General features: G+C 40.1%; 3 protein-coding genes across 3 annotated transcripts; all 3 read right to left on the bottom strand.

The window, feature by feature from the left end:
• Positions 1 to 3,217: 3,217 nt before the first annotated feature.
• On the bottom strand, positions 3,218 to 5,926 carry smim12 (small integral membrane protein 12). Its single transcript, XM_005728857.1, has 2 exons — positions 5,843 to 5,926; positions 3,218 to 4,562 (listed from the first exon to the last, which is right to left on the bottom strand). The coding sequence occupies exon 2, from the start codon at positions 4,531 to 4,533 to the stop codon at positions 4,258 to 4,260; it is 276 nt and encodes a 91-aa protein (XP_005728914.1). The 5' UTR covers positions 4,534 to 4,562; positions 5,843 to 5,926; the 3' UTR covers positions 3,218 to 4,257.
• Positions 5,927 to 7,987: 2,061 nt separating this feature from the next.
• pef1 (penta-EF-hand domain containing 1) lies at positions 7,988 to 15,593 on the bottom strand. The gene is made up of 5 exons (XM_005728856.1): positions 15,452 to 15,593; positions 13,392 to 13,638; positions 10,162 to 10,317; positions 9,351 to 9,494; positions 7,988 to 9,241 (listed from the first exon to the last, which is right to left on the bottom strand). Exons 1-5 carry the CDS (start codon positions 15,470 to 15,472, stop codon positions 9,012 to 9,014), a joined length of 798 nt encoding a protein of 265 aa, XP_005728913.1. The 5' UTR covers positions 15,473 to 15,593; the 3' UTR covers positions 7,988 to 9,011.
• Positions 15,594 to 15,996: 403 nt separating this feature from the next.
• Positions 15,997 to 21,112, bottom strand: LOC102205410 (gap junction beta-3 protein-like). The gene is made up of 4 exons (XM_005728855.1): positions 21,050 to 21,112; positions 19,907 to 20,037; positions 17,448 to 17,925; positions 15,997 to 16,699 (listed from the first exon to the last, which is right to left on the bottom strand). Exons 3-4 carry the CDS (start codon positions 17,835 to 17,837, stop codon positions 16,292 to 16,294), a joined length of 798 nt encoding a protein of 265 aa, XP_005728912.1. The 5' UTR covers positions 17,838 to 17,925; positions 19,907 to 20,037; positions 21,050 to 21,112; the 3' UTR covers positions 15,997 to 16,291.
• Between the last annotated feature and the right edge of the window lie 2,307 nt (positions 21,113 to 23,419).

Genomic DNA, 23,419 nt, shown 5'->3' with positions numbered 1-23,419 from the left:
TATATATATTGTTAAAACAATCTCCTTAGTATCAAACCTATGTTTGTGGGTAGATGGCGGGTGTACAGTATGGTGAACACCAAAACAGACAAGGAGCTGTCAAATAGTCATATTGATTAGTAACACTCCGGATGCTTCCTTTATGACCACTTTTTACATACTTCCTTTATGAAAGAAAAGGGGGAAACTCCACCACATGATTTAGAGCGGTGCACCATCCATGATTAACCCTGACTCCATGATTTCATTGCTTTCATGAAAAGAATCAAAAAACCTGACAAAGTGACTCCGATGGTGTAAATGTTAATTATAAGTGTGTTTTCCATTCTCATTTCAATAATCAACAACGGTTTGTTTTGAAATTTACAACAGCATTACTTCTTATGAGCTATATTAACCGGTGTTAATGAGTTTAAAGTTCACTTGAATTAAGTTTGCTTTAGTAATGTCCATTACTGAATAACCAACCTTTAAGATCATTTTGAATTAATTTTGTGAATTAATTTTTACCTGGCGCCAGTCTCAGATAAGTGATGGATGCAGGGAATTTTCCTTTGAATATAGAAATATGAGTCACCTCCTCAACCCGGGGAGCTACACTGCCCTCAGCTGCAACATTATTAAGGAGTTCAGTGTAAGTGCGCTTGCTGTGTATCACGCTTCTCTTTCCTTAAACATTCTCCTTCACACTTTTCCTTGACCTCACGTTTTCCACTGAGGTTTTGTTTTCGTTTTTCTTTACCATACCCACAGTTTCAAAAAGTGAGCAGTTACTTCTTTTCATTATTCTGAATGCAAACATTCAAAATGTGATTATCATGTCTGGGACAATAAACACTACTGATCATGACAGAAAAACTCCTTCTCTAATTGTGTCATATTAAAATCTGCACATTGTTCTGTTTAGCAAAGAGATTTCGCTCGCTGGGGGCAGAGCCTCCTTTAGGTTTGACAGCATTTCTAGTAGTTAATGGAAGAGAAACAGAAGGTAGTGCATGAAGTGTGGTTCTGCTCCTGAAATTCAGATAAATAATCTCCAATGCAAATACATACAAGGTGGACACTGCGCAGCAAAAGCCTTGGCACTGACTACTGTCTGTCAGATGCGTGAGCAAAAATAATTGGAGCACATTAATGTTTGTTTGTGTTCCCTAATGTGATTTTCATAACAGGTTTTTAAGATGATAATAAATCAGTGTGATAAGTTTGTCCTGCTGTGCTCAAAATGTCAAAAAAAATACCATGAAGGGAAATGCGATTAATTTCCCTGAACACATTGCACTAAAATGAAAGCAGTGTTTTTAGGGGAGCCAAGATGCTCCACTGATTTCACAAATACGAGACCCTTGGTATGTTTGTGGTCAGCCTTTTGCGAGTGTATACACTGCATTAGGTACACAGCTACCTGTGCTGCTGGATTTGTATTCTCTGCACAAATATGTGTGTGTGTCTAGGTGGTGGTTGTTTAATAGGGGGATGCAGTGCCCTTCCAGCAGACAGACAGCTCTATTGTTCCTGCAGCAGAGGGAGCATGTCTCCAGCCTGTCCACTCAGGATGTTGGTTTGGACCTCCTTAAAAAAAAAAAGCCCAGCCAGCATCACCCACACCCATTATCCCCATCTTCCAGCAAGAACAATGGAACACCTCCCCACAACCTCCTCCTTTCCCAGGAGCCTCAAGCACTTGGTTCCCACAGTACTATCGAGTTCTGAGGAGCCGGGCCATTGTTAGCAGGCCGACCTGTCCTCTGATTGTTCCCATGAGGATACACACACACACACACGCACACAATTCTCTGTTAATTCTGGTGCATTTAGTTGCAAGCCTCACCTCCACCTCTCTGTCTTCATTAGCTTCAAATGGAAACTTCCACCAGCTTGAAGTAATTGCGACTCTAAACACGCACAACCGGTGTCACTGGAGTGGAGCGGGTCATTCCACTGATGGCAAACTTAAGAGGGGAGTACAGGGCTCAAAGATGGCTGCCGATACAGCAGTATTTACCACTCTGGTGCCAATGTAAATCTGGACTCCATAATCTTTCCCATTTAACTAGCTGGCAGGGCAACATAGCGGAACTTATCTTGGCGCACTGAAAAGGTTATCGTCCATTAGGAAAGCTCCTCTGTTTCATGGCTGAGGGACCCGAGTAAACAAGTCAACAAAGGGGAGGTCATGCCTCTGGTCACATGTTTACAGTCATAATACATGTGAAATAAAAATGCTCTTTAAAGGCCATTTTTGCCTTATGTTTTTTTAGTGATGCATATCTCATGAGGAGTGTTTACACATAAATATCAGTAGCCATTACACAGATACATGTCAGAGATAACAGCATGCCACTAACCTGCCATCATGATCTAAACCCGCAAGTAAAACCTATGTGTACACCTCCTCAGTTACTGCTGCATTATCAGCTGGCACACTATTAATGGCAGCTTTATCACAGACGACTGTTGTAAGGCTTTAAGGACCCTATTAATCCCATCTGGTGGAGCACAAATACAGGTCCGGCTGTTTATGTGGTTTTTGAAAAATGATGTGCTCTTATTTTGAAATAAAGAGCTTGACTGGAGTGAAACAATGATTAGCTCACATAGGACTGGCTGAAAACATTTAAATGAGCTGGGTGTGTTGGGTAGCATCTCAACAGGGAACCAGGGAACAATTTGCGGGTTCTTTTGGATTATTGTGATTTTTGGTGTGCTGCACACAAATTTCACACTTAGAGAAAATAAAAAGACTCAAAAATAAACATTTGTGAGCAAAAAGAAAAATTAAGCTAGAAAATACATAAAACTTCAGATGGCAAAGAAAATACTGGCGTTCAATTAAATGTGACAAAGTGGTGATTTTTCCAGGGTGTACCCAATCTCTCGGCGTGTGACAGTCAGGATAGGCTCCATGTCCTTCACAACCTTTATTCAGGTAAGTGGAAGAAAATTGATGAATGGGAAGTTGACATTTTTACATGCAATTATCTCTAGAAATTTGCTAAAAGCTGTTTATATATTTACAGTATTAGAAACATTATACTTGTTAAAGTTTACGATTTTTAAACCAGAGAATAAAAAGTCTTGTTTCAAGTGGATCGCTCTTTACTTTAATCGATTTAAGATGGCCAAATAGCACAAGGGCTAAATTCCAAAGGTGAATCAGTTAATGGTTTCCCAGCATAATAATTTCCCCCTTGAAGCTGAACGAGTGGAGTCATTACTTCCTTCCTTTGACTTTTAAGTTACTTTCCGCCACTGGCAGAAGCATTGTTTCACAAAAAGAGGTTCGACACAGTTGCTCAGAACTGAACGTGAAACAGCGCTGACACAGACAGAGTTCAAGTGTTTTCTTTCTTCTTCTTTTTTAAAGTAAGAATTAACTAACTTCATGAAAGCTCCTTTTTGATAATTCCCAAATAGAAGCTGTAAAAATTTACTGAAACATCACTCAAGGAAACACCTGAAGCACACAAACTTCTTTATCACATTTTTTCAGCAGGACTATTATTATTACTGTTTTGTTTTGTTTTTTTAAAGTGTGCAAATCCAGACTTTCTAAAATGAAAGTATTGAGCACATGGTTCCAGACAATACAACTAAGCAGCTTAAACATCCTGGGAGACCGCCCACAATGCTGGCTTATGTTCTGTCACATATCATCAAAGGTTCCAGCAAAGTCCTGTCGTTCTTCTCTTCTTTTATGACAGCCAGACTTCCTGTCTCTATAAACAGAAATGATCAAAAGGAGTAAAAACCCCCAAAAACCCAGACAGGTCTGTAACATGAAAACTGGTCATGGAATGACAAATGACATTTGAGTGACTTAATAACAAAGTCGCAATTATATACATTTACCATACTGGCACAACCGAATGTATGTAATCCATCCAAGTCGGTTTTCAAATCACATAAAACTTTGTCAGATTAAAGACTGAACACTCAAAGGTTCTACAATAAGGTGTTCTAATGACAGTGGATGGTTTAAGTTATTGATAAAAAGCATGCACATGCACCATCAAGTAGATGATTGGAGAATTTGGTACAGCCTTTGATTATGTAGAAGAAATAATTATATTCAAGCTACTAAAAGTTTCCCAGTGTTCACCCAGGCAAGTTTTTGCTGTGGATTTCCATGAGAGTGGAGCTGAGCTGAATAAGGAAGAATGTATGATTCAATGATCACCCTCTCTTCTGCTCTCAGTGCACAGTCCTCCAGCTGAAAAAAAAGGTCAAACGCAAGTCTATCACAGAAACAGGGGATTAGCTCTTTTCAGGTCGGTTCCTGTTCAGAGCCGCTTTAGGTGTGAACTCCAGTTTCTCTTTGAGGCTCAGCACCTTTGTGCTGTCCATGCCCACTTGCTCCTGCAGCTTTCTTTCTTCCCTCAGTTCCTGGATGCCTTTCTCTTCCTCTCTGGATTTGGGGGTGCCCCTGATGAACCATTCCAGGTGATAGCCCACTGCTCCGACCACAAAAGCCATAGGGAAGGTGACATACGGAGCATAAGTCCGCAACGCTGTCCACACTACAGGCCACATGACTGCATGCAGCTCTGGGATCCCAGGTGCTTCAAGAGAGGAGGAGAAAAAAGGTATGTTATTGGTTGTCTGTCGCTTAATTTGCTCACGTCCAACTCTGCATTTTCCTGCTGTGTACTAGAACAAGTTTGCATAATTCTGAGCTCAAAGTAACTTTTATTCACTATATGTGTTATTAGTGTAGCTCTTCACTTCATTCAGTGTCAGAAACAAGCCAATACCTAGATTGATTTGAGCAGCAGTGGATGGAGCGTCTGTGCTCATAGCACAGAAACATAATAGATCACTTTTAGTAACTTGCCGTGAACATTTATAGCTTATTAGGTCTGATTTTACTACTTCAAAATTGCTGCCCTTTTTGTTTAAGCTACTGACCCCTTGTGGCTTTAATTCAATTCTGATTAGTGGAGAAATCTTGTAACTTATAGGATTCATCTAACTAATTACCAACAAACCCAGATCAGCATAAAAACCCTGTTTTTTTGCTTAGATAAATCAATGATTCACTCGCAGACTGCTATGTGCTATTTAAAAACACAGCATAGAGCTTACTGAAGAGAAATTATTTTGGATAAAATTAACATGACTTAATGCGTCTACCCATTTCTGAAATACTTTCTTACTTTCTTAAAATAACTGAGGCCAAAGTGCACATGAGGACGTCGTCAAACACCAGACAGTATAATGAGTACGTCTGTGTCCTTCCAATGCCCTCTTTCTCTTAAGCCCGACCAGCAACACAAGTAGCAGTAACAGCCTTCGACTTCTAGCATCAATTCATGCTAGCTACTGATCTTTCGTGCCTGATTAACCTTTAATACAAGTTGAAATATCCCGGTAATTTTTACTCGTTTGGGTGTTTCATGAGAGCCGAACTCAAGAGGTATTCTCAACAATTCACCAGTTTACATTCAAACATATTGCGTTTCCCAGCTTTGCATGACTCTTTAAAGTTATATGATAAAATTCGCTACGGAGTACGCCATTATAAATTATAAGTCCAGTCATTACACGCTATATGATATGAATGACTGTGAACTTGATTCGACCAAATCTAGCACAGCGTATAAGTCTAAAACGATAACAATGAAAAGAATTAACGCTAACGTAGTGTTACCAAACCTACTGTGTGAAAGTCATGTAAGAAAACTGAGAGCTGCTACCGGCTAGTGTGCTTTCTGTTTACTTCAAAAAGACAGCTCGAGGAATGATAATTCAGAGCACAACATACATTCACCGAGCTTTTGTGCCTGCCTACAAACACTCAAATATTTAGGGGGGAAAAGCCCCAAATGTCGTAAGTACTCACCTTTACCGCTAGCACGTTGGTACTGTAGTGACGCAATTTCCGTGTCAAAGTCTGTATCCTTCCTGGTTTATCGTCATTGGCTGGCGAACTTCGCGTAGACGTAACAATATCTCGCGGTGTTTTAGCGCCTCTTAGCGGTAAAAATAATACGCTACACTACTTTGACATTTGTACCGAGTAGAGAAAGTGCATTGTGAATGATCAGCACCATTTACTGCTGACATCCCATAAATTACATAATAATATAAGAAATAAATAAAAATAGAAAAAAACAAGCAAATAATGAAAAACCACCATTGATTCATAATCTAATCAACATACCTAGCCTAAAATACACGAGACATTTGTCCAGTTCTTAGCACTAGTTAAAAAAACAAAAAGCAGCAACCTCTTTCTGTGTTTAAAAATTCGGTGGTATTTTCCCCCCACAAATACTCTCAAGAAATCCTCACAAAAGGCTGACAGATCTGTCACCAGCATTGTGCTACACACTGACAAGGCGTGAGCTACCCCCTCTTGTATGACAAAACCATCAAGTGACAAGATAGTTTTCTTTTAGTTTAAAAGCACTTTCAAAAGCTTAGTGCGTTGCATAAAATCGCAATTTAAAGTTTAGGGTTTTTTTGGCTGCCTGTGAGGAATGCAGAGAAAATAATACATTTTAGTCACAGAGTAGGAAACCATACAGTTCAGACTTGGCTACACGAGGCAAAAATATTCCTCTATGCTACTGTTGTTTCTGGGTAGTAAAAGGGTATATGATTGATGATACTGATATTTCAGCTCCTGGGCCAGCTTTACCAATGCTGGGCACAAAGCTGATCCATAGCAGTTGGAATGCAGCCTGTCATAAAGGAATGACCATCTCTGACTCCATGGCTGTTTGTGCAGAGGCAAAGAGAGAGGATTATAAAGCTAAATCAAAATTTGTTATCATTACTTGCAATGCTGCTTAGAACTGTGTGGGTGATTACGCTTCATGCTTCAAAATTATTCTCTTAAGCAGTTCCTCCCTCTGTGCTGTCCATCTTGTAGTTGCCAGAATTGGAATTTGATCAGTCCTGTCAAATAAAGTGAAATGTGCTCATCGCCTGAAGGAAAACAACATCACTAGTGCCAGTTCTGCTTTAATAGCAAACTTGGCAGTGACAGGATTATTTCATCAGTTCCTGTTTATTAGCAAATGAGATTTAGAGTTGCACTAGCCAAAATTTCAATGTAAAAATACAACCACCTTATCAATCCAAATCACAAAGGGAGACTGACAGAGTGGCTGACTGAAGCCCTGTAGACCTGCTCTCCCCAAGTTAATTACAGATGTCAGGCATGGTCAGCGGTGGGAAATTTTTCTCATTACCCGAAAATTGACAGACAAGACTTTGGTTAAATCACTGCTGAATCAGGGAAGCCTGAAAAAGCGTGTGGCACAGCTCCTCAAGCACGGTGCATTTTTGGCCACGGCTCCAAATCTGCCGAACTCAGTGTTTTGAAAACAGTCCAGATGCTAAACATATGTCAACAAATGCAGGGGGTGGTGGCAGGGATGTGACACATATGACACAAAGTGCCCTAAGGGATCAGTGACAGCTACATTTAGCCCTGGATTAACATGCAGGGAGACTGCTAAGCAGGAGATGGGTGTAGAATATGACCAAAAAAGATGCACAAGAGAATTTGATAGATTGCCTCTGATTTGGGATGAAGCTGGGGGACTCGTGGCACAGGCTGTCAGAGGAACAGATGGTGAGTAAAAAGAAGTGCCAAATGTGGAAAGGAAAGACAGAGACTTCTCTGAGTCGGGTTTGAATTTCAGCTAATCAGAAGTGCTTTTAAAGAAAATCCAACCTCGAAACATTCAGGGCTCACTAACAGAAATATTACAAACTCAACCTGTACTTGATTGACTGCATTTCACTGTAATATTAATGAATTCACTCTGTGCTTAATTATTCTATTAATATGCATGCAATATGCATTCAAAACTGGTGGCGAACTCATTCATACATATGAAAATTTATTTGCTTTTGGCATTACAAACCATCATGACATGTTTAATGAGCTAAGAATATATACCTCAGTGGAGTGTATTATTCATATATCAAAGATAAATGTACTGAAGTAAAAAAACAAGAAGAAACCAAAGGATGCAGTGAGGCACAATTTTATCCATCTTATCTTACTGCGAGCTGTTAAAAATAGTGACAGATTTGAACTATTTTACTTTCAGTAGAAGTTCTTATACAGATTTCCTAACAGACTTTATATTGAAGTAATATGCAATATCATGTACATTTACTGAAAGTAAGTACCTTCTGGAAATACCCTTGATGTGCATAAATTTAAAAGGCATTTGAACAGTTTTATGGCACAAGAACATATTAATGCTGCTTGTGTGCAAATTCACAGGGAAAAGTACAAGTAAATACTTTTCACATGTCACCAAGGCAACCAAGGTAAACTGTTTTGGCATCCTGCTGACTTCCCAGTAAAATTTAAAGGGGCGATATTATCCTCATTGCAGTAATACTTTTTAATTCTTGGATTCTGTTTTAAAGTGTGATTCATGCACAGTCACTCCAAAGTAACCCAATCTTTATTTATTTTATAATGAAACTTGCTTCATACGTTGGCTGAAACAAGCTGCTTCACCTCCCTTCATCCTACCTTCCTTCTGATTGGCAAAGTGTGTGACCATTCTGTGTGCATGAGATGACCATATTAGTTAGGGGTGTTCATTTTGATTGACATCACACAGGTAAATGTTAAAGAAATGATTGACATGAAGTTATTAGAGCATTTTGAAGCCAGAGGCTTTGGCTCAGAGTCTCCTTGCATATATGTTACCCTATTTTTTTTTTTTTTTTTTTTAAGCTTTGGCCATTTTTAATATGAACATCCAATATTTCAACATTTTAACAGTATAAATATGATGAAGCGCCATCCTATAAGCTAACCTGTGAAACCTTTAGCTCCATTTAAAAGAGCCAGTGGACTTTATTCAGGTATATGTTGCTGAGCTTTGTCTATTTACAGCAATAAGCCACGCAACAACATGGACTGGCATGATGTATACATAGCAGCATGTGGGGGCACTTATGGCGAAAAAGGGAGCGACTGTGACCTGAACATGGAGTGAGGCTGTGCAGAGGGGCAGTCGGTGGAACGGGGCTCACATGAGCCTGGTGACAGCACTGGACAGAAAGTCCTCATAGCTGAGGCGGATGTTGCCCGTCATGCTCGTGTCTCTCTCCCGAAACACTTGAGTCATGCTCTGAAGTTGCGTGCACACGTGGATGAAGCGGTCCAGCTGTATGCCGGGTCGGGCACCTCGCACGGTGAAGCGCTGGACCAGCGTCTCTGAAAACTGGGGGCTGAGGTTGTAACCCATCTGAGCGAGGGCTGAGAAGAGAAAGTGACATATGTGCATATTTGCATTTATATGATTGGATGAAATGATTTAAGTCATAGACTTTTCTCAACATGTTGTCAAATGTGCAAACACTGATACCTTGTTGTAGTTCCATGCCACTGATACATCCTGAGCGATCTCTGTCATACTGCTGAAACATCGCTCTCCACCGCTGCATAAAGTCCCACAGTGCTGAGAAGCCAAACAGGTCCATTCGACCAGACCGCGTCTTGTCAAACATGTCTAACAGAAAACACAAACACACGGGCTCAGCCAAGCAAGACAAAGAGGCTTTTTTATTTTTTTGTAAAGCAGAACCACTAAGCTCATCCTTCATCATCATGGATCTTCTCCTTGTGCTACTTCAAAGCAGTCACACACTTCTCATTATGGTAATAGAAAACATTAGTCACCGCCTGTAAGCACAACTGGAATGTAGGGATAGTTGTGCAACAACAATGGGAACAGCGACAAACATGACTCAGTCATTATTTAGGCTGACTCCTGGCGGCATAAATTTCTCCCTGTTTTAGAAACTCAAGACATTTCTGTTTACAAGCTTGATAGATTTAGGGAGGTACTTCCATCCATCCATTTATTTTCTACCACTTATCTGGGTCTGGGTCCCAGAGGGCAACAATCTAAGTATAGTGAGTGGGGAGTAGAGTACTCCTATATAAATCCAGCCTACTTCCTTTTTCCCACTACTTCTCTATGCATTTGTTTGTCTAAATAAACTTTTGCCTCCTTCTGCTGTAGCCATTCAGATCACTGAGAGTATTTTACATTGTTAAATAGTGTGTCATTCTGCCTTCAGCAACACTATAAGAGCATTCACAACCAATTCATCAACACAGCACTACCTCACGGCCTGTTGAGCATTTTATTTAGCTGCTGCTGGATGACTTACTGATCATCATGAGGCAAGTCTCGTCATTAAAGGAAGACCAGTTAGAGTTGACAAGTGCCTGCTTGAGCTCCTTTAGGTTGATGAAGCCACTGCGATCAGTGTCAACACTCTGGAACCACTGGTACGCCTCTGGGTTAACACCAGGAGGGATGTTACCTACACAAAGACAAAAAAATAAGTGCGGTAATGAGACAGAGAAGGAAAGAAATGCGTTCTGACTGACTTTAAAGATTCCCATGGCTTCAAATTTGTTTTCCAAGCTGTTTCCACTGCCGTTCATCTCTTTTTCACCAATCCGTCTCAACCACCAAGTATGATTTATTCTCTTTATTATTTCCCCTCCTCATATTTTCTACCAGTTATTATTTCACTAAACCTCTCAGGATTTTCAGGAGTAGTGAACAAGTGTGGGGGAAAAAAAGGAAAAGAAGAAAGAAGAAGAAATATTCTTGGAAATGAAGCGACTACCGCACTCCAATGCCAAATAATCATTTATTTATCAGGAGATGAAGAAACGCTCTTCGGCTGTCTGACAGTTGAAACTGTGCTGAGTCTGTCAAGAAGAAAATTGATCATAAAAAATAATACATCTATGCTTGGCTCAGTCTTTTGGTGTTTAGAAGCACCAATTTAGAAAAGAGCAGTGTATAAAATGACTAGTTAGAAAAAAATCGACTTCATATGCAAGTGACACACCAAACAACTCCTACAGCTAATTACATTCTATATGCACTTTGAGTTTTGAAATGTTATTTGCTGTGTGGGTAAGAGAGCATACCAACTATAACACCTCTTAGTGATGACTGTTATGCCTGATATTATTTATACTTATTAAACATGTAGTGTGCAACATTTGTTTCTCTAGCTTTTTATCGCTAATGTCTGAATGGATAGTAGTGTGACATTTTTAAAATATGAGGCCTTTTGTGACTCTCTGTTTGCTCTAATAGTCTGTGGACTGATTTCTATGTGAACTATTCAGTAAATTCTCTGTACACATCTTCAACTATGTGACACACATGCTCACTCCTGAGTGCCTTAAATAAATATCCATCTTCCACTGCCAGTATCAACAGCGAGCAACAAAAGCTTTTGGTAGCTTAGAAGGGGAGCCCACTGGAGTCCACCCGGCCAAACAGAAATTAGGTTTGCTGGTCACCTGGTTTTTGGGATCAAGTCTGTACTGAAACCTGAACGGTTATCTGGTTAATATTAACTAACAGTAGTGTCCTTATTAACACTCAGGTAGTGGACGTACTTTCTGAAGTAGAAAAACTAATGTATTGAGCTGTCAGCTGTTAAATTGTATGAAACTGTAATTCATGTATTTTCACCAAAGAACAAGAGATTCACCAAATTGAATTTTCTTGGCTGATTCCAGTTGTTGTTGTTTTAAAGTGTAACCTGCCAATACCAATATTTGGCAATTTGATTTGGATTTTTTTTTTCACAGAAGCATATGCAATCAATAAAACAACTTTTTCTTTCAACCTTTGCAAAATATTATTTTCATAATAAAATAAATAACTACACTGCAGTAAGTTACAAGATCTTCTCTGACTTAAACAGTTGAAAATGAAGTGCTCTGGTACTGGAAAGAGGTGCAAATAATTAACTAAAAATGAGGTACTGTACACCCACCTTTACCTAATACATTTTCTTTACTAAACCCCCCCCCCAAAAAAAAAAAAAACAGTAACAACAACAAAAAAAACTGGTGCTACAGATTTATTTAACAAAATAAAGTTCAGTTACTTGGATCATTTTCCAGTATGTTTATAAATTAACTAGATAACAGGACATCAATCCTTTTCTCTTTTTCACTCATCTCCATAATTTTCTTCATAACTGATTCGATCTTTTGCTCATACCGAGGCTGCTAGCTTGTGGTTGGCTCTAAGGTTTGGATAGCTTTAGCTTTTTTAAAGCGTCCATGTTCAGCTAGGTGAGGGTGATTTACATGGCTGATTAATAGGAAGGAACAGGAACAGAATAGGAAGGACAGAACCTTTCAGTCTGTGCCACTACGGCTGTGGAGCAGTTTACTACCACAACTGATTTTAGTTGACCTTGTTCATTCTTTTAAAAAGCAGCAAACAAAAACATTTCAGTTTAAACAGGCTTTGTGTTGAGAATTTATATTTATTTTAAAATAAATAAAAATTTAAAAATATTTTATATAAATGTAGTCATTACCAATAATAGGGGCCGATAGATGAGTAGGTATAAATTAGCTATGCAACATATATCTAGCATTCATAACCAGAGTCAACTATAATGAGTCAATTAAACTGATACCGAGTATGTACCCTGGTATTTCAGCTGTTGTACATCTGTGAATGCAGCATACGTATGATACTGCAACACAGTCTCGTACACAGCTCATGTAAGTCTCATTGCCATTTTGCCTGATGTTCTGCTTCCACAAGCTGCATGCAAATGTGAGCAACAGAACAGGAATTGCATTTCATCTGACAGTTAGACGGGGCCCGTTCAAATACATATTTGTTTTACAATATGGAAAAAACAAAGAAGGGATCCAAATAACCTTCCTGCAGTTAGTAAGGCAGTTTGTATTCTTCTAAAGGCTACATGTCCAACCTTAGTTATACAGGTTCAGGTTTCATAAATAGCGGCTGTGAAAATGAAGGTGCAGATAGGGTCAAAGGTTGACAAAAAGCCGTCTCGAGAAGAGGCCATTATCTGGAAAAAGGAGGTGTTAGAAAAATATGGTGTGAGTTGAAGGAAGCAGTAGAGGGGGGACTGATTGTCAGAAAAATGAATGGGGAGAGAGGGACAGGTGACACTTGAGGGCAGACCCTTGATGGATTTTGTCCCTGTGGGGACTGATCGTAACATAGGCTATCAGGTTCTGACTTAGGCTTAGCCACTACTGGAAACAGTGTAATCACACACACGCACACACACAAACACACTCTTTGCCCATCTGTCTCTTACTCTGTTTAGCCCTCACTCAGTATTACCGGAGTCATCACTCCAGCCGTGTAATCCTGCTGAGGGGCACAAACTGAACCCTGTCTCTACAAGACTGTCTGGGAACGCAAGTCATTTTCTATCCATCATCCCAGCGGAGAGTGAGGGGGGAAGCAATGTGGAAGCAGAATCAGAGTCTATCTGCAGTCTCCTTGTGTTCAGTGTATGCCTGCTTAAATCCTACAGGCAGAGCTACCACAGATGCTTACAAAGATATGCTCTCGTCTCATAATTACCTGCAGGACCATAGTTTGCATTAGGTCCCCCATATGGTTGTCCACCATAACCCCCATAAGGCCCACCAGGGGCACCACCTGGCCCTGGCCCATATTGCCCTCCATGACCTGGAACTCCATAACCACCATAGGGGCCTCCTGGTTGACCTCCAGGACCTCCGTAAGGAGCTGATGGTGGAGGCCCATAGGAACCTCTGCCTGCACTGTATGGCGCACCCTGTGGCGGGTTGACTCCAACTGGATAGCCCTGCAGAGGGACAAAAAAGCAAGGGTCACTAAACCCTATAATAAACAGGCTTACTGCTTCTGCAGTAAAAGAGTCTGAGGACAACAGAGACACAAGATACTTCAGGTATGGCTATTCGACTATCTTCTCAAATTCTGTACTTAAGTTTAGTTTTAAGGTCATGTATTTTCTGTTGCCTTGGATCCTGCTACTTTGTACTCCACTTGTTTAACATTTCAGGGGAAAATATGTAATCATTAGCCACAATACTAAAATCAGCTGCTCAATATTGTATAGCCCCCCTCTGTGCCTGCAAAACAGCTCTGACATAGTGAGGCATGGAAACAGGATCTCTAGTGGATTCTTGGAGTCCTGTAGATTGTCCGCTGCGGCCTCCACAGATTGTGATCGTTCCTGGGAGCATCCAGTGGATGATCAACTAGACTGATTTGGGGGACTCTTTCTTGTACCTCTCATTCAGCAGTTTTTGCAGTGTACATTGCACCTCTAGGGGTGAATGCAACTAACTGGTAATACTTTAACCTCCTAAGACCCGAACTCTTCCACGACATGCATTTTTAATTTCTCTTTGATATTTGGGCATATTGGGGCCCAATGAATGTAAAAACAAAGAATTACCAGATTTTTTTTTCAACCTTATTTTTGTTTTTAAGAAAAATAAGAGCCACATATGAGGATTTTGATAGAACAGTAGCAGTATAATGCCCTCGTAAGTGGATATCAAGCCCATGTAGAGCAAAATTGAGTATTTTAGTCTAAATAACCCAAAATGTGATGTCCACGTATGTGGACGGCAGGTCCTAGGAGGTTAAGGCATAAGCAGGATTGTGTTGTCTGTAGCAATGTTTAAGTGGGTTTAGTATAAAGGTTTGATCTGGACTCAGAACTCATAGAGCCTACAACCCTAGAGTTCCCATGGCCATGCCACAGACAGCAGTTTATTTGGCACCAATGAGAGCTGCACAATATGAGGAAAATATTTTATTTGTTTAATTAAGTTAAATGTTGCATACTTATTTGAAAGCTACAATCAGCTTGTAAATTAAGATTTTGCCAGCAAAACATGTAATCGGTTTATAATTATGAGACTGCTCATGTGAAGTTACCTATAGGACACAGAGGTGGGTAATTTTTTGTGATAGGTTAAAACAAAACAACAAAAAATACAGCTGTATTTTGGTAGTGTATTAGTGGTTTTAAATACTTTTCAGGCAAAGATCATTAAACATGTGAAACAAAGTCTTATTCTAGCCTTTCGATGATGTAATCAATTAATACAAGAAAAAAAGATTCACGAATTAACTAAAAACTAGACGTACAGAAGCTTAACGATGCCATAATTCAAGCAAAATAAACTAGATTGGATCCCACTGTGCTGATCAATGATTCGTTTGCTGACATAAAACGGCTCAACTTCTTTTATATGGTAGGTAATTAAGGTTAAAACTTACTTACACCATAATTATGTTTTTGAGCAAGAACGATGAGTTACCTCTACTTTCAGATGAAACCCACCATGACTGTTATCATATCAAACGAGGAAAACTAGAGTAGTTACGTTTTGCTGAACCACAAGACCAAATTTAAAAGATAAACACTGAGTAACCCGCTATTTCCTACCGAAATGTTGCTAAAGAATAGCAACAGTTTACCGTGTAACACTTAGCTAACCACAGCAGACAAATGAATAACCGAAACTACTTGCGGTGCTGTTAGTTACGTCACATTGGTCAATAAAAGAGAAACTCAATAAACAACATTAGTATGTTATTATGAAGACAAAAACAAAATATAAAATACGGGAATTCAATACCTGTCCGTAGTGGAAACTCATATTTGACAGCCTTTACTTCCTACAACGAAGCATCCGTAAGGGCAGATACGGCGACGTCCAGTTTCCGCTTACCATTGGTGCATTGTCCTATCTATCAAAACCGCACCCGTGTCCTCTGCTTCTGATTGGACGGTAGTGTGGAAACTCGGATGACGCCAGAACAAGTAAGGCGGGGTCATGTGTAAAGCTTTGTGTGAAGCCGATTGTGAAGTAATTTGTGAGTGACTCAGCGTGTAATCCTAAAGTCAATATAAGGTTCACTTACAGCATGTAGTCTTCCCAACTGACCTGGTAACCGCTTGATAATTGTGAAATGCATGAAAACAGACACATACACAAACATTTAACAGTGAAAAAACGTTATATATTGCAACAACCCCACCCCCTCATCATTTAAAACAAACTATAATAGCTGTAGTCTTACTTCATTATGGTTGACAATGGTTCTTGTGCAAGAATAAAAGAGATTTCCTTCAAATCTCTTCATCTCCACTTACTGTGTTCAAGAACGTGCTGTGCTTGGCCAGTCACAATTTACTATTGGCTAATGATGGACAGGCTACATAAAAGCATGAATACAGAGACACACTCATACAGACACAGAATACATGCACAAAAAATAGCTTCCTCTTTGACCCACAATTTTGCTGTCGATGCATGCTGAATTTTGTTTAACATGGTAATATTTACAAATCACGGCGTACTTCTTTTGTTTTCCATGAGCAACAGTTTTGCAAGCAGTAGGAGGGATTCATTTGCTTCCAGTGGCACCTGGAGGTATTCAATTAGCTTTTCAGAGTAGCCCGAGCAACATGGTTCTTATTTCGTGGTTGGTGTCTCCTCAGTCTTGATGTTATTCAGGTTCTGGTTAGACACTGTTGGATCCACTCTCAAAGATGATCTAGACTTGTGCCTTGAATGAGGTGTTGACGATGACTTCAACTCACGAGTCTCTTCATCTATTTTGTCAATGATTCGTTTCTTGACTTTCTTGCAGATGAAGTAAAACATCTCAAAGATACACATCAAGATGCAGACAGCAGAGGACACCACCATGAAGAGAGTGAAGATTTTCTTCTCTGTGGGGCGGGATACGTAACAGTCCACTATGTTCGGGCAAGGATCCATTGAACACTTTAACAAACGGGGTAAGTTGAACCCTTCGTGGATGTAATACAGGATGTAGAGGAAAGCACCGTCAAAACTTGCCTTTAAAATCAGGCTAACCTATGAGAAAACAAATGAGTGTTAAAGTAAAGTAAAGTCCAAGTGATTTCTCAGTTGATAATGGCTGTGTTTGGCAGGATAAATTTTAAAGGTTCAGTAATTACTGTAACTTATCTCAGCCACTTGTTCAAGCTCTTATTATGATGTTTAGCCAGTTACAAAAACAAAAAAAAGATAAGTGACCCTATGTAAAATTTGTAACCTAAGTGAGGACTCTTCATCCTGATTATCTAGAAAAGGAAGATTTGTGATATTACCAAATACCAAAATAACCAAAATCAGTTAAAACAAACTGAACATTTGGTATTATATGGCTGTTTAAAGGAAGAAAGAATCGAATGACTGCAAATAGAGATGGGCTCTCTCCAAATATCGATAATTAAGGCTAGTCTCAGTATCAGATTGATACTAGGATGATATGATCTGTACTTTTTTTCTGTCGTCTAATTTCAGTATATGTATATATGTAGAAATGTTTGGAAGCATTTTTGTGCTGACTGTTACATCTATTTTTCTATAGTCTAGTTTAGGTAGGTAATATTAGTATCTTGGTATCTGCATCTGCAATACTTGATATTGGATAGATACCAAAATACCACCACTCTTGCAAAGTCATCACACATACAACTTCACATCAGTTTGGAGGTGTGGTGAAGCTTGTTGCTCATACAGTATAATTGCTAATCTCCTTCTATGTGTGGCATACACAACATAACTGGAATTAAACATTAGCACCCTTCATTCTTACCAGGTATGTCCACCACAGCCCTCCACGTTTCTTCCCAGGGCGGGCATACATGTGTTTACCCTCATGGGTGGTGGTGTACTTTAAGTCCTTCATCTGTCGATATTTGACATGGGCAACAACCATCAGTGACGGGCATGTGACGAAAATGAGCTGCAGGGCCCACAGACTGATGTGGGAGATGGGGAAGAAGTGGTCATAGCACACGTTGGTGCAGCCTGGCTGTCTAGTGTTGCATTCAAAGTCTTTCCTTTCATCAGCCCACACCCGCTGAGCCGCCACCACAAACACCATCACCCGGAAGATGAAGACCACTGAGAGCCAGACCCGACCGAACACTGTGGAGTAATTGCTGACCCCACTGATAAGGGCCTGCAGCCAGTTCCAGTTCATGACAGATGTCCTAGAAGGGGAAGTGAAATCTGAGGGGTATGATTGATCTCCTCAAGAGATCAGGTGGAATGAAGTTCTTGATCCAAACCTGACCAGTCAAACAAGAAAATATATTAGAAGAATCTTTGTGGTTAAAACATTGAAACAGTGTCAGTCAGGGATTTGTAACACACACACAAACACACACACTTGCTAGGAGTCATTTAAAGGCTACTTCAAATACTCAAATTTTTGCAAGCTCCAAATAGCCAGAATATATCATTCTATGATATTCAATTACATTCTGTTTTATTTATTTACTGCCAAATCACAACAATAATTGAACAGCAAGGTCAATTCTCTACAATAAGACAGAGAAAACCCCCAACAATCGTATGACCTGTTTGAGAGACTGGTTTGGCGATAGTGGGAAGGAAAAACTTGCTTTTGACAGGCAGAAACCTCCAGCAGAACCAGGCTTAGAAAGGGCAGCCATCTGTCATGACTGGTTGGGCGTGATAGGAGGAAGACATGATAAACACCAGCTGTGGAAGCCAGAGATTAATAATACCTAATGATTAAATGTAAAGAGGTGTATAAACATATGGAGAGTGAAAAAGGTGAGTGAAGAAAAAAACAGTCAGTGCATCATGGGAATTCCTCCAGCAGTGTCTGTCTCCTGAGTTTTGGTCCCGGTTCCATAGAAGAGGGGCCTGAAAGCTAAAGGCTCTAATTCCCATTCTACTTTCAAATACTCTGGGAACCACAAGTAACCCTTCAGTCTGAGCAAATGAACAGAAGCCAATATGGGAGAAATATGCTAGTCTTTTCAGTCCCTGTCAGTATTCTTGTTGCATTTTGAATCAACTGAAGACTTTTCATGGAGTTTTTCAAACATCATAAACATAATAATGAATTACAGTAGTCCAGCCTAGAAGTAATAAATGCATGAACTTTCAGTTTCACTCTGAGACATTGGATGTTTCTAAATTTAGAGATATTGCTCAAAAGCAAGAAACCAGTCCTACATAATTAATTAACATGCGCACTGAAGATCTTATCAAAAACGTCTCCAAGATTTCTCACAGTGTTACTGGAAATCAAGGCAATGCCATCCAGAGTAAGTATCCAGTTGGATATGTATTTCAAAGGTTTTTAGGGCTGATACAATAGACATATTAAGGTTAGTAGTCTCTGAGTTCAAGCTGATTTAAATCCTCAGGTCAATTTTGCGATGCTTTCAGTGGGTGCGCCTCTGTGTATGAATGTGTTTGTCTGAGTAATTCAACAACAGTAACTATGAAGCCACTGCAATTTTTCTCTGGTATTGTTTCCCAAAAGTAACGCATACAATCACAAACAAGAAAACTGTTCTGAACAACTGATAAGCCAAAAAATGAAGTTTGAGGAATCAAGCTGTTGTGACCACAAACACGATTTTGTTATTCCTTGTTATTCTTTTGCTTTTGGTTTATAATCCACCTGCCATCAGTGAGTGAGTCACCATCAAAGCTCCTCTTTGCGGAAAGAACCAAACCCACACCTGCAATATTATGAGTGAGCTGTTTGAAAGGACATCTTTGTTATCCCATAATTTTGGTTTAAATATTAACATGTGCATTTAACTGTCCAAACTTTAAAATTGTATGTGTTCTGGGAAACATACACAGTTTAGGATTTTTGAAAGTTTTGAAACATTTTAATACAAGACATAAAGAAGTTCTGCTGTGCTACAAACAGGTTTCAAAAACAAGAAACAAAAGCTTCTCTTTCACATTTGCATCTCATTCTGGTAAATGCACAGAGCCTGACAGGAAACATGTTGGATTATAGCTTCACTGTCCACTTTTCCATTTCAGTTCTGTCACATCTAATCCCGACTATTTGAATTCAGAAACACTTTCTCTCAACGTCTCAGCATCGCTATAGAGATATTGAGCTGTCAAATCAGTTGCTATTTTCTCTTTTATCCAGCATTCCTGACTATTAAATTACACAGCATAAAAAGACTTGACTCAATGAATGCCTTCAGAATCACAACATGGGCTACTGAAGGCAAGACACATTCAATTACTGCCGAAGTTGCCTACCTTTTACCTCTCCTTCTAATGGACAATACAACCAGCAACATTAATCTCACAGTGTGCCTCAGCCGGGGCCTCGAGACGCAGATGTTCGGCCGCCATCAGGATGATTCTTAAAGGAAATCTTCTGGCATCATCTGAAAAGAAGAGCTACTGATGCTTAAAGGATTCATAAACACACAGCGTTGTCACTTCATCGTGACAATGCAGACAGCTTTCTCAATTTGCCCCTGTCGTAACTAAATGTCTTAAAGAGACTAGGATAAATTAACATCCATAAACATAACAAAGATTACACTATGGCTGCAGTTTGACGCATGAACCAATATAATTCAGACTCTATTCTGGCACTGCCACAGAAGTTTGAATACAACTTGCTCTACTGGTTGAGCAGGTTGCCACCTTACCACTCGAACTCTGCTGCGCTCACTCTGTGGAATCCTTCAGAAAGCAGGTAAAACATTTATTTAATCCATTTTTCTGTTAATATTCTTTTTTAATTTCTCTTTTTCAATTGATTTTATTATAACGTGGTGTTCTACTGATATTAATTGTGTTTTAATTGTCATACAGCCCTTTTATGTCTCTGATAAAGGAGCTATATAAATAAACATACTTATATTACGTTTCAGTACATCAATAATACATTGTCTGTATGAGTCAAAGCTCCTAGCTAACAAGGTGAGGTGGAGGTTACATTGTGTGGCTTTTGTCTTTTCTTTTCCCCTTTTCATTCCACCATAGCTCTTTCTTAGTTTTCCTGAAATTCACAAATCTTGCCTTTAAAAAACCCACTTTCAGCATGACTTTCTTCCATTTTTCAAGATAGCATGAATCATTTGGAGGAATAAAGCACAAGTAATCCTAGTGTAGTTTTTTTTGCACTGCTTCCAGTTATCTCTCTTTACAAATCTTATTCTTTTGCACGCATCAGGGCTGAGCTCTTCCCTTTGCACATGATACAACAGGAACAGACTGAGTGACATCCGTGCCCTTTTTTTATTGCCAGCCCCCTTCCAGTTATCTTTTGTCCTCTTCCTTTCCTGTATTAGTCTGAACTTAAAACAGAACTCAACAGTTCGTCTAAATCACACCTTTTTCCTTGATTAATTAATTTGTGCAAATATAGACAAGTATAAAGCACCTTACCCTGAGTGCAGGGAGCATCATTACATGAGTGCTGAGTGAATGTGATGTATCAGCTGCTCTTGACTCGACGCTCACTGATTCTGTCCCACCTGATCTTTTAAGGGGGGCTGGCTTTAAGGTGTGGCCTTGCTGGTAAACATGAAGAGCAAGAGAAAGATGGGTGGAGTATCGCTCACCTGAATGATGTAGATAGTATGCGTGTTAGGCATGGAAAAAAAAAACTCTGCTTCAGGGAAATAACAGAGAGACAATTTCAGAGAAATGGAAGCGAAACCAGATAGCAGCACAAAGTCAGATAGGGCTGCCACAGGCGATTATTCTGATATTCGCCTAGTCACCGATTATTTTCAGATCATGCCCCATTGAATGTATATAAAGATTGTCTTTATATTTCTGATCTTTTAGAACCTCATATTCCCTCTTGCAGCCTGGGGTCGTCTAATCAAAGGCTGTAGGTAACCCCCCAAACGCGTTTTAAAACCAGAGGTAATAGCTCTTTTAGAGCGTTGGCCCCCAAGTTGTGGAATTCTTTCCTTCCATCTTTGAATTGCCTGGATTCTATTTATTCTTTTAAATGAGTCTTTTTAAATAAGTCTTATTTGTTTAGACTAGCTTTTAACTAGATTTGTGCTGTATGTTTGATTGTGCTGTTTTATGTTTATCTGTTTTATATTACCGTAGCTAGCCAGCTATCGAGCTGGTGGGTAACAGACGTCGCCGAAAACATCAGAGCACTTTTGCAAATATGTGATGTCTTGATATATCAAGCAGACATTTGAAGTTTACACAGCTACACTCTCTTTTTTTGTTGTTTTTTTTTTTTTTTGCCTGTCCCGTTTGGCTCTTTTGCCATCAGAATTATTGTCTAAAGGCGAAGAAAGATACCCAACAGATTTACTTTACCAAATGGACCATCCCAGCCTTGCTGTAATGGTCCATTTGATTCACCTTTTATTGTTTATTTTGGGAAAAGACTGGGGAAAAGAAAGGGGAGAAAGAAAGAGGGAAAGAAAAACAGTGGAGAAGAGGGACGGGGATAAAGGGCAAAAAAACAAAAACCAACTAAATAAGCAGACAAAAAATACATATATCAATCACCTGGATCACCTGTTGAGAAAGAAAAAAAAGAAAACAAGCAGAAGAAAAAGAGAGCAATATAATAAACAACATCACGATGATCTATGGGAATATAACAGTAAATACTAAATATTAAACATTATTGTGCAGCACGTAAGATCGACAGCGCACAGTGTGCTTTGAGGTAGGAGCCAAAAAGGGTGTAGTTTGTGTGTGTGAGCACCCGTGTGTACACCTGTGAGCATGAACGTGCTTGTTTTAAAAGGTTCCTTCATGTAATGATCTGCTAGAGCACAGGTGTCGAACTCCAGGCCTCGAGGGCCGGTGTCCTGCAGGTTTTAGATGCATCCTTGATCCATCACAGCTGATTTAAATGGCTAAATTACAGTACCTTCTCAACATGTCTTGAAGTTCTCCAGAGGCCTGGTAATGAGCTAATCATTTGTTTCAGGTGTGGGTAGGTATGGAGGAGATCAAAACCAGACATCCAGAGGCCCTCAGAACACAAGAGACCAAGGAAGACCAACACAGGTGCAGCCGGGCCACTATTCCAGAAAGAGCTGAGGAGAGCCCCAGATGAGGGGTGACTCAGCAGCCGCGGCGCAGAAGCCTCGTTGCAGTGACGTGCCCGTGAGGTCCGCCAGCAGCCAGCTGTGCCAGAGTGACTGAGCCCCAGGCCGAGAGGCCGAGGGCACCCCACCCCCGAAGTGGCCTGAGTGAGCCGCAGGCTCCAGGTCCCGACAAGCAGCCACCAAAGAGTGAGCCGGTGTGTACCTGGACGCCCAACCCCGGACACCAAAGAACCACCAGTGCACCGATGTCTGAGAGCGTCTGCCACTGGCAGGGGAAGTGGTGGGGGGAGATAGGCCTTCATACTTTGGAGGACCTGAAATGTCCCTAGAGAGGTGGCGTCTGACATAAAGATACAGACATACAGGCACACACAGATACAGACATCCATTCCCACCCTCATGCTGCTCTTGTTCTTGACGAAGGCGGTCACACTTTTCTCCTCTCCTCCTCTCCCTTAGCTTCCCTGCTTAGCCTCTTATGACCTTGTCTAGTCTCGTGTTTTTTGTATTACTTTTCCCTGGAACACTCTCTCACAGTCTGTTCTCTAAAACCTAAAAGAGGAATTATGGATTTGATCAACTGGTCCCTAAATGCAATTGACACCCCTTTCTCACCGAGAGGTTTGGGCTTGGGCGAGCCTGAATGCTGAAGATATCTACCTATTTGGAACCATGGTAACAGGGTTCTTGTTGATCGGAGCTGGCTTGGCCCTGACTTATC

This window comes from Pundamilia nyererei, unplaced genomic scaffold (genome assembly GCF_000239375.1).
Source record: "Pundamilia nyererei isolate P.nyererei 1_Seehausen unplaced genomic scaffold, PunNye1.0 scaffold00030, whole genome shotgun sequence".
Classification (NCBI taxonomy): Eukaryota; Metazoa; Chordata; class Actinopteri; order Cichliformes; family Cichlidae; genus Pundamilia; species Pundamilia nyererei.
The sequence above is the reverse complement of the archived record's forward strand: the minus strand, read 5'-3'. Positions and strand labels throughout refer to the sequence as shown.

Coding starts and splice junctions, on each gene's coding strand:
- smim12 (XM_005728857.1), bottom strand. CDS start 4,533: ATGTGGCCTGTAGTGTGGACAGCGTTGCGGACTTATGCTCCGTATGTC.
- LOC102205410 (XM_005728855.1), bottom strand. CDS start 17,837: ATGAACTGGAACTGGCTGCAGGCCCTTATCAGTGGGGTCAGCAATTAC. Junction 16,700..17,447: donor GGCTGTGGTGGACATACCTG/GTAAGAATGAAG, acceptor GTTTTCTCATAG/GTTAGCCTGATTTTAAAGGC.
- pef1 (XM_005728856.1), bottom strand. CDS start 15,472: ATGAGTTTCCACTACGGACAG. Junction 10,318..13,391: donor TGCAAACTATGGTCCTGCAG/GTAATTATGAGA, acceptor GTCTTTGTGTAG/GTAACATCCCTCCTGGTGTT. Junction 9,242..9,350: donor TGGCATGGAACTACAACAAG/GTATCAGTGTTT, acceptor TTCTCTTCTCAG/CCCTCGCTCAGATGGGTTAC.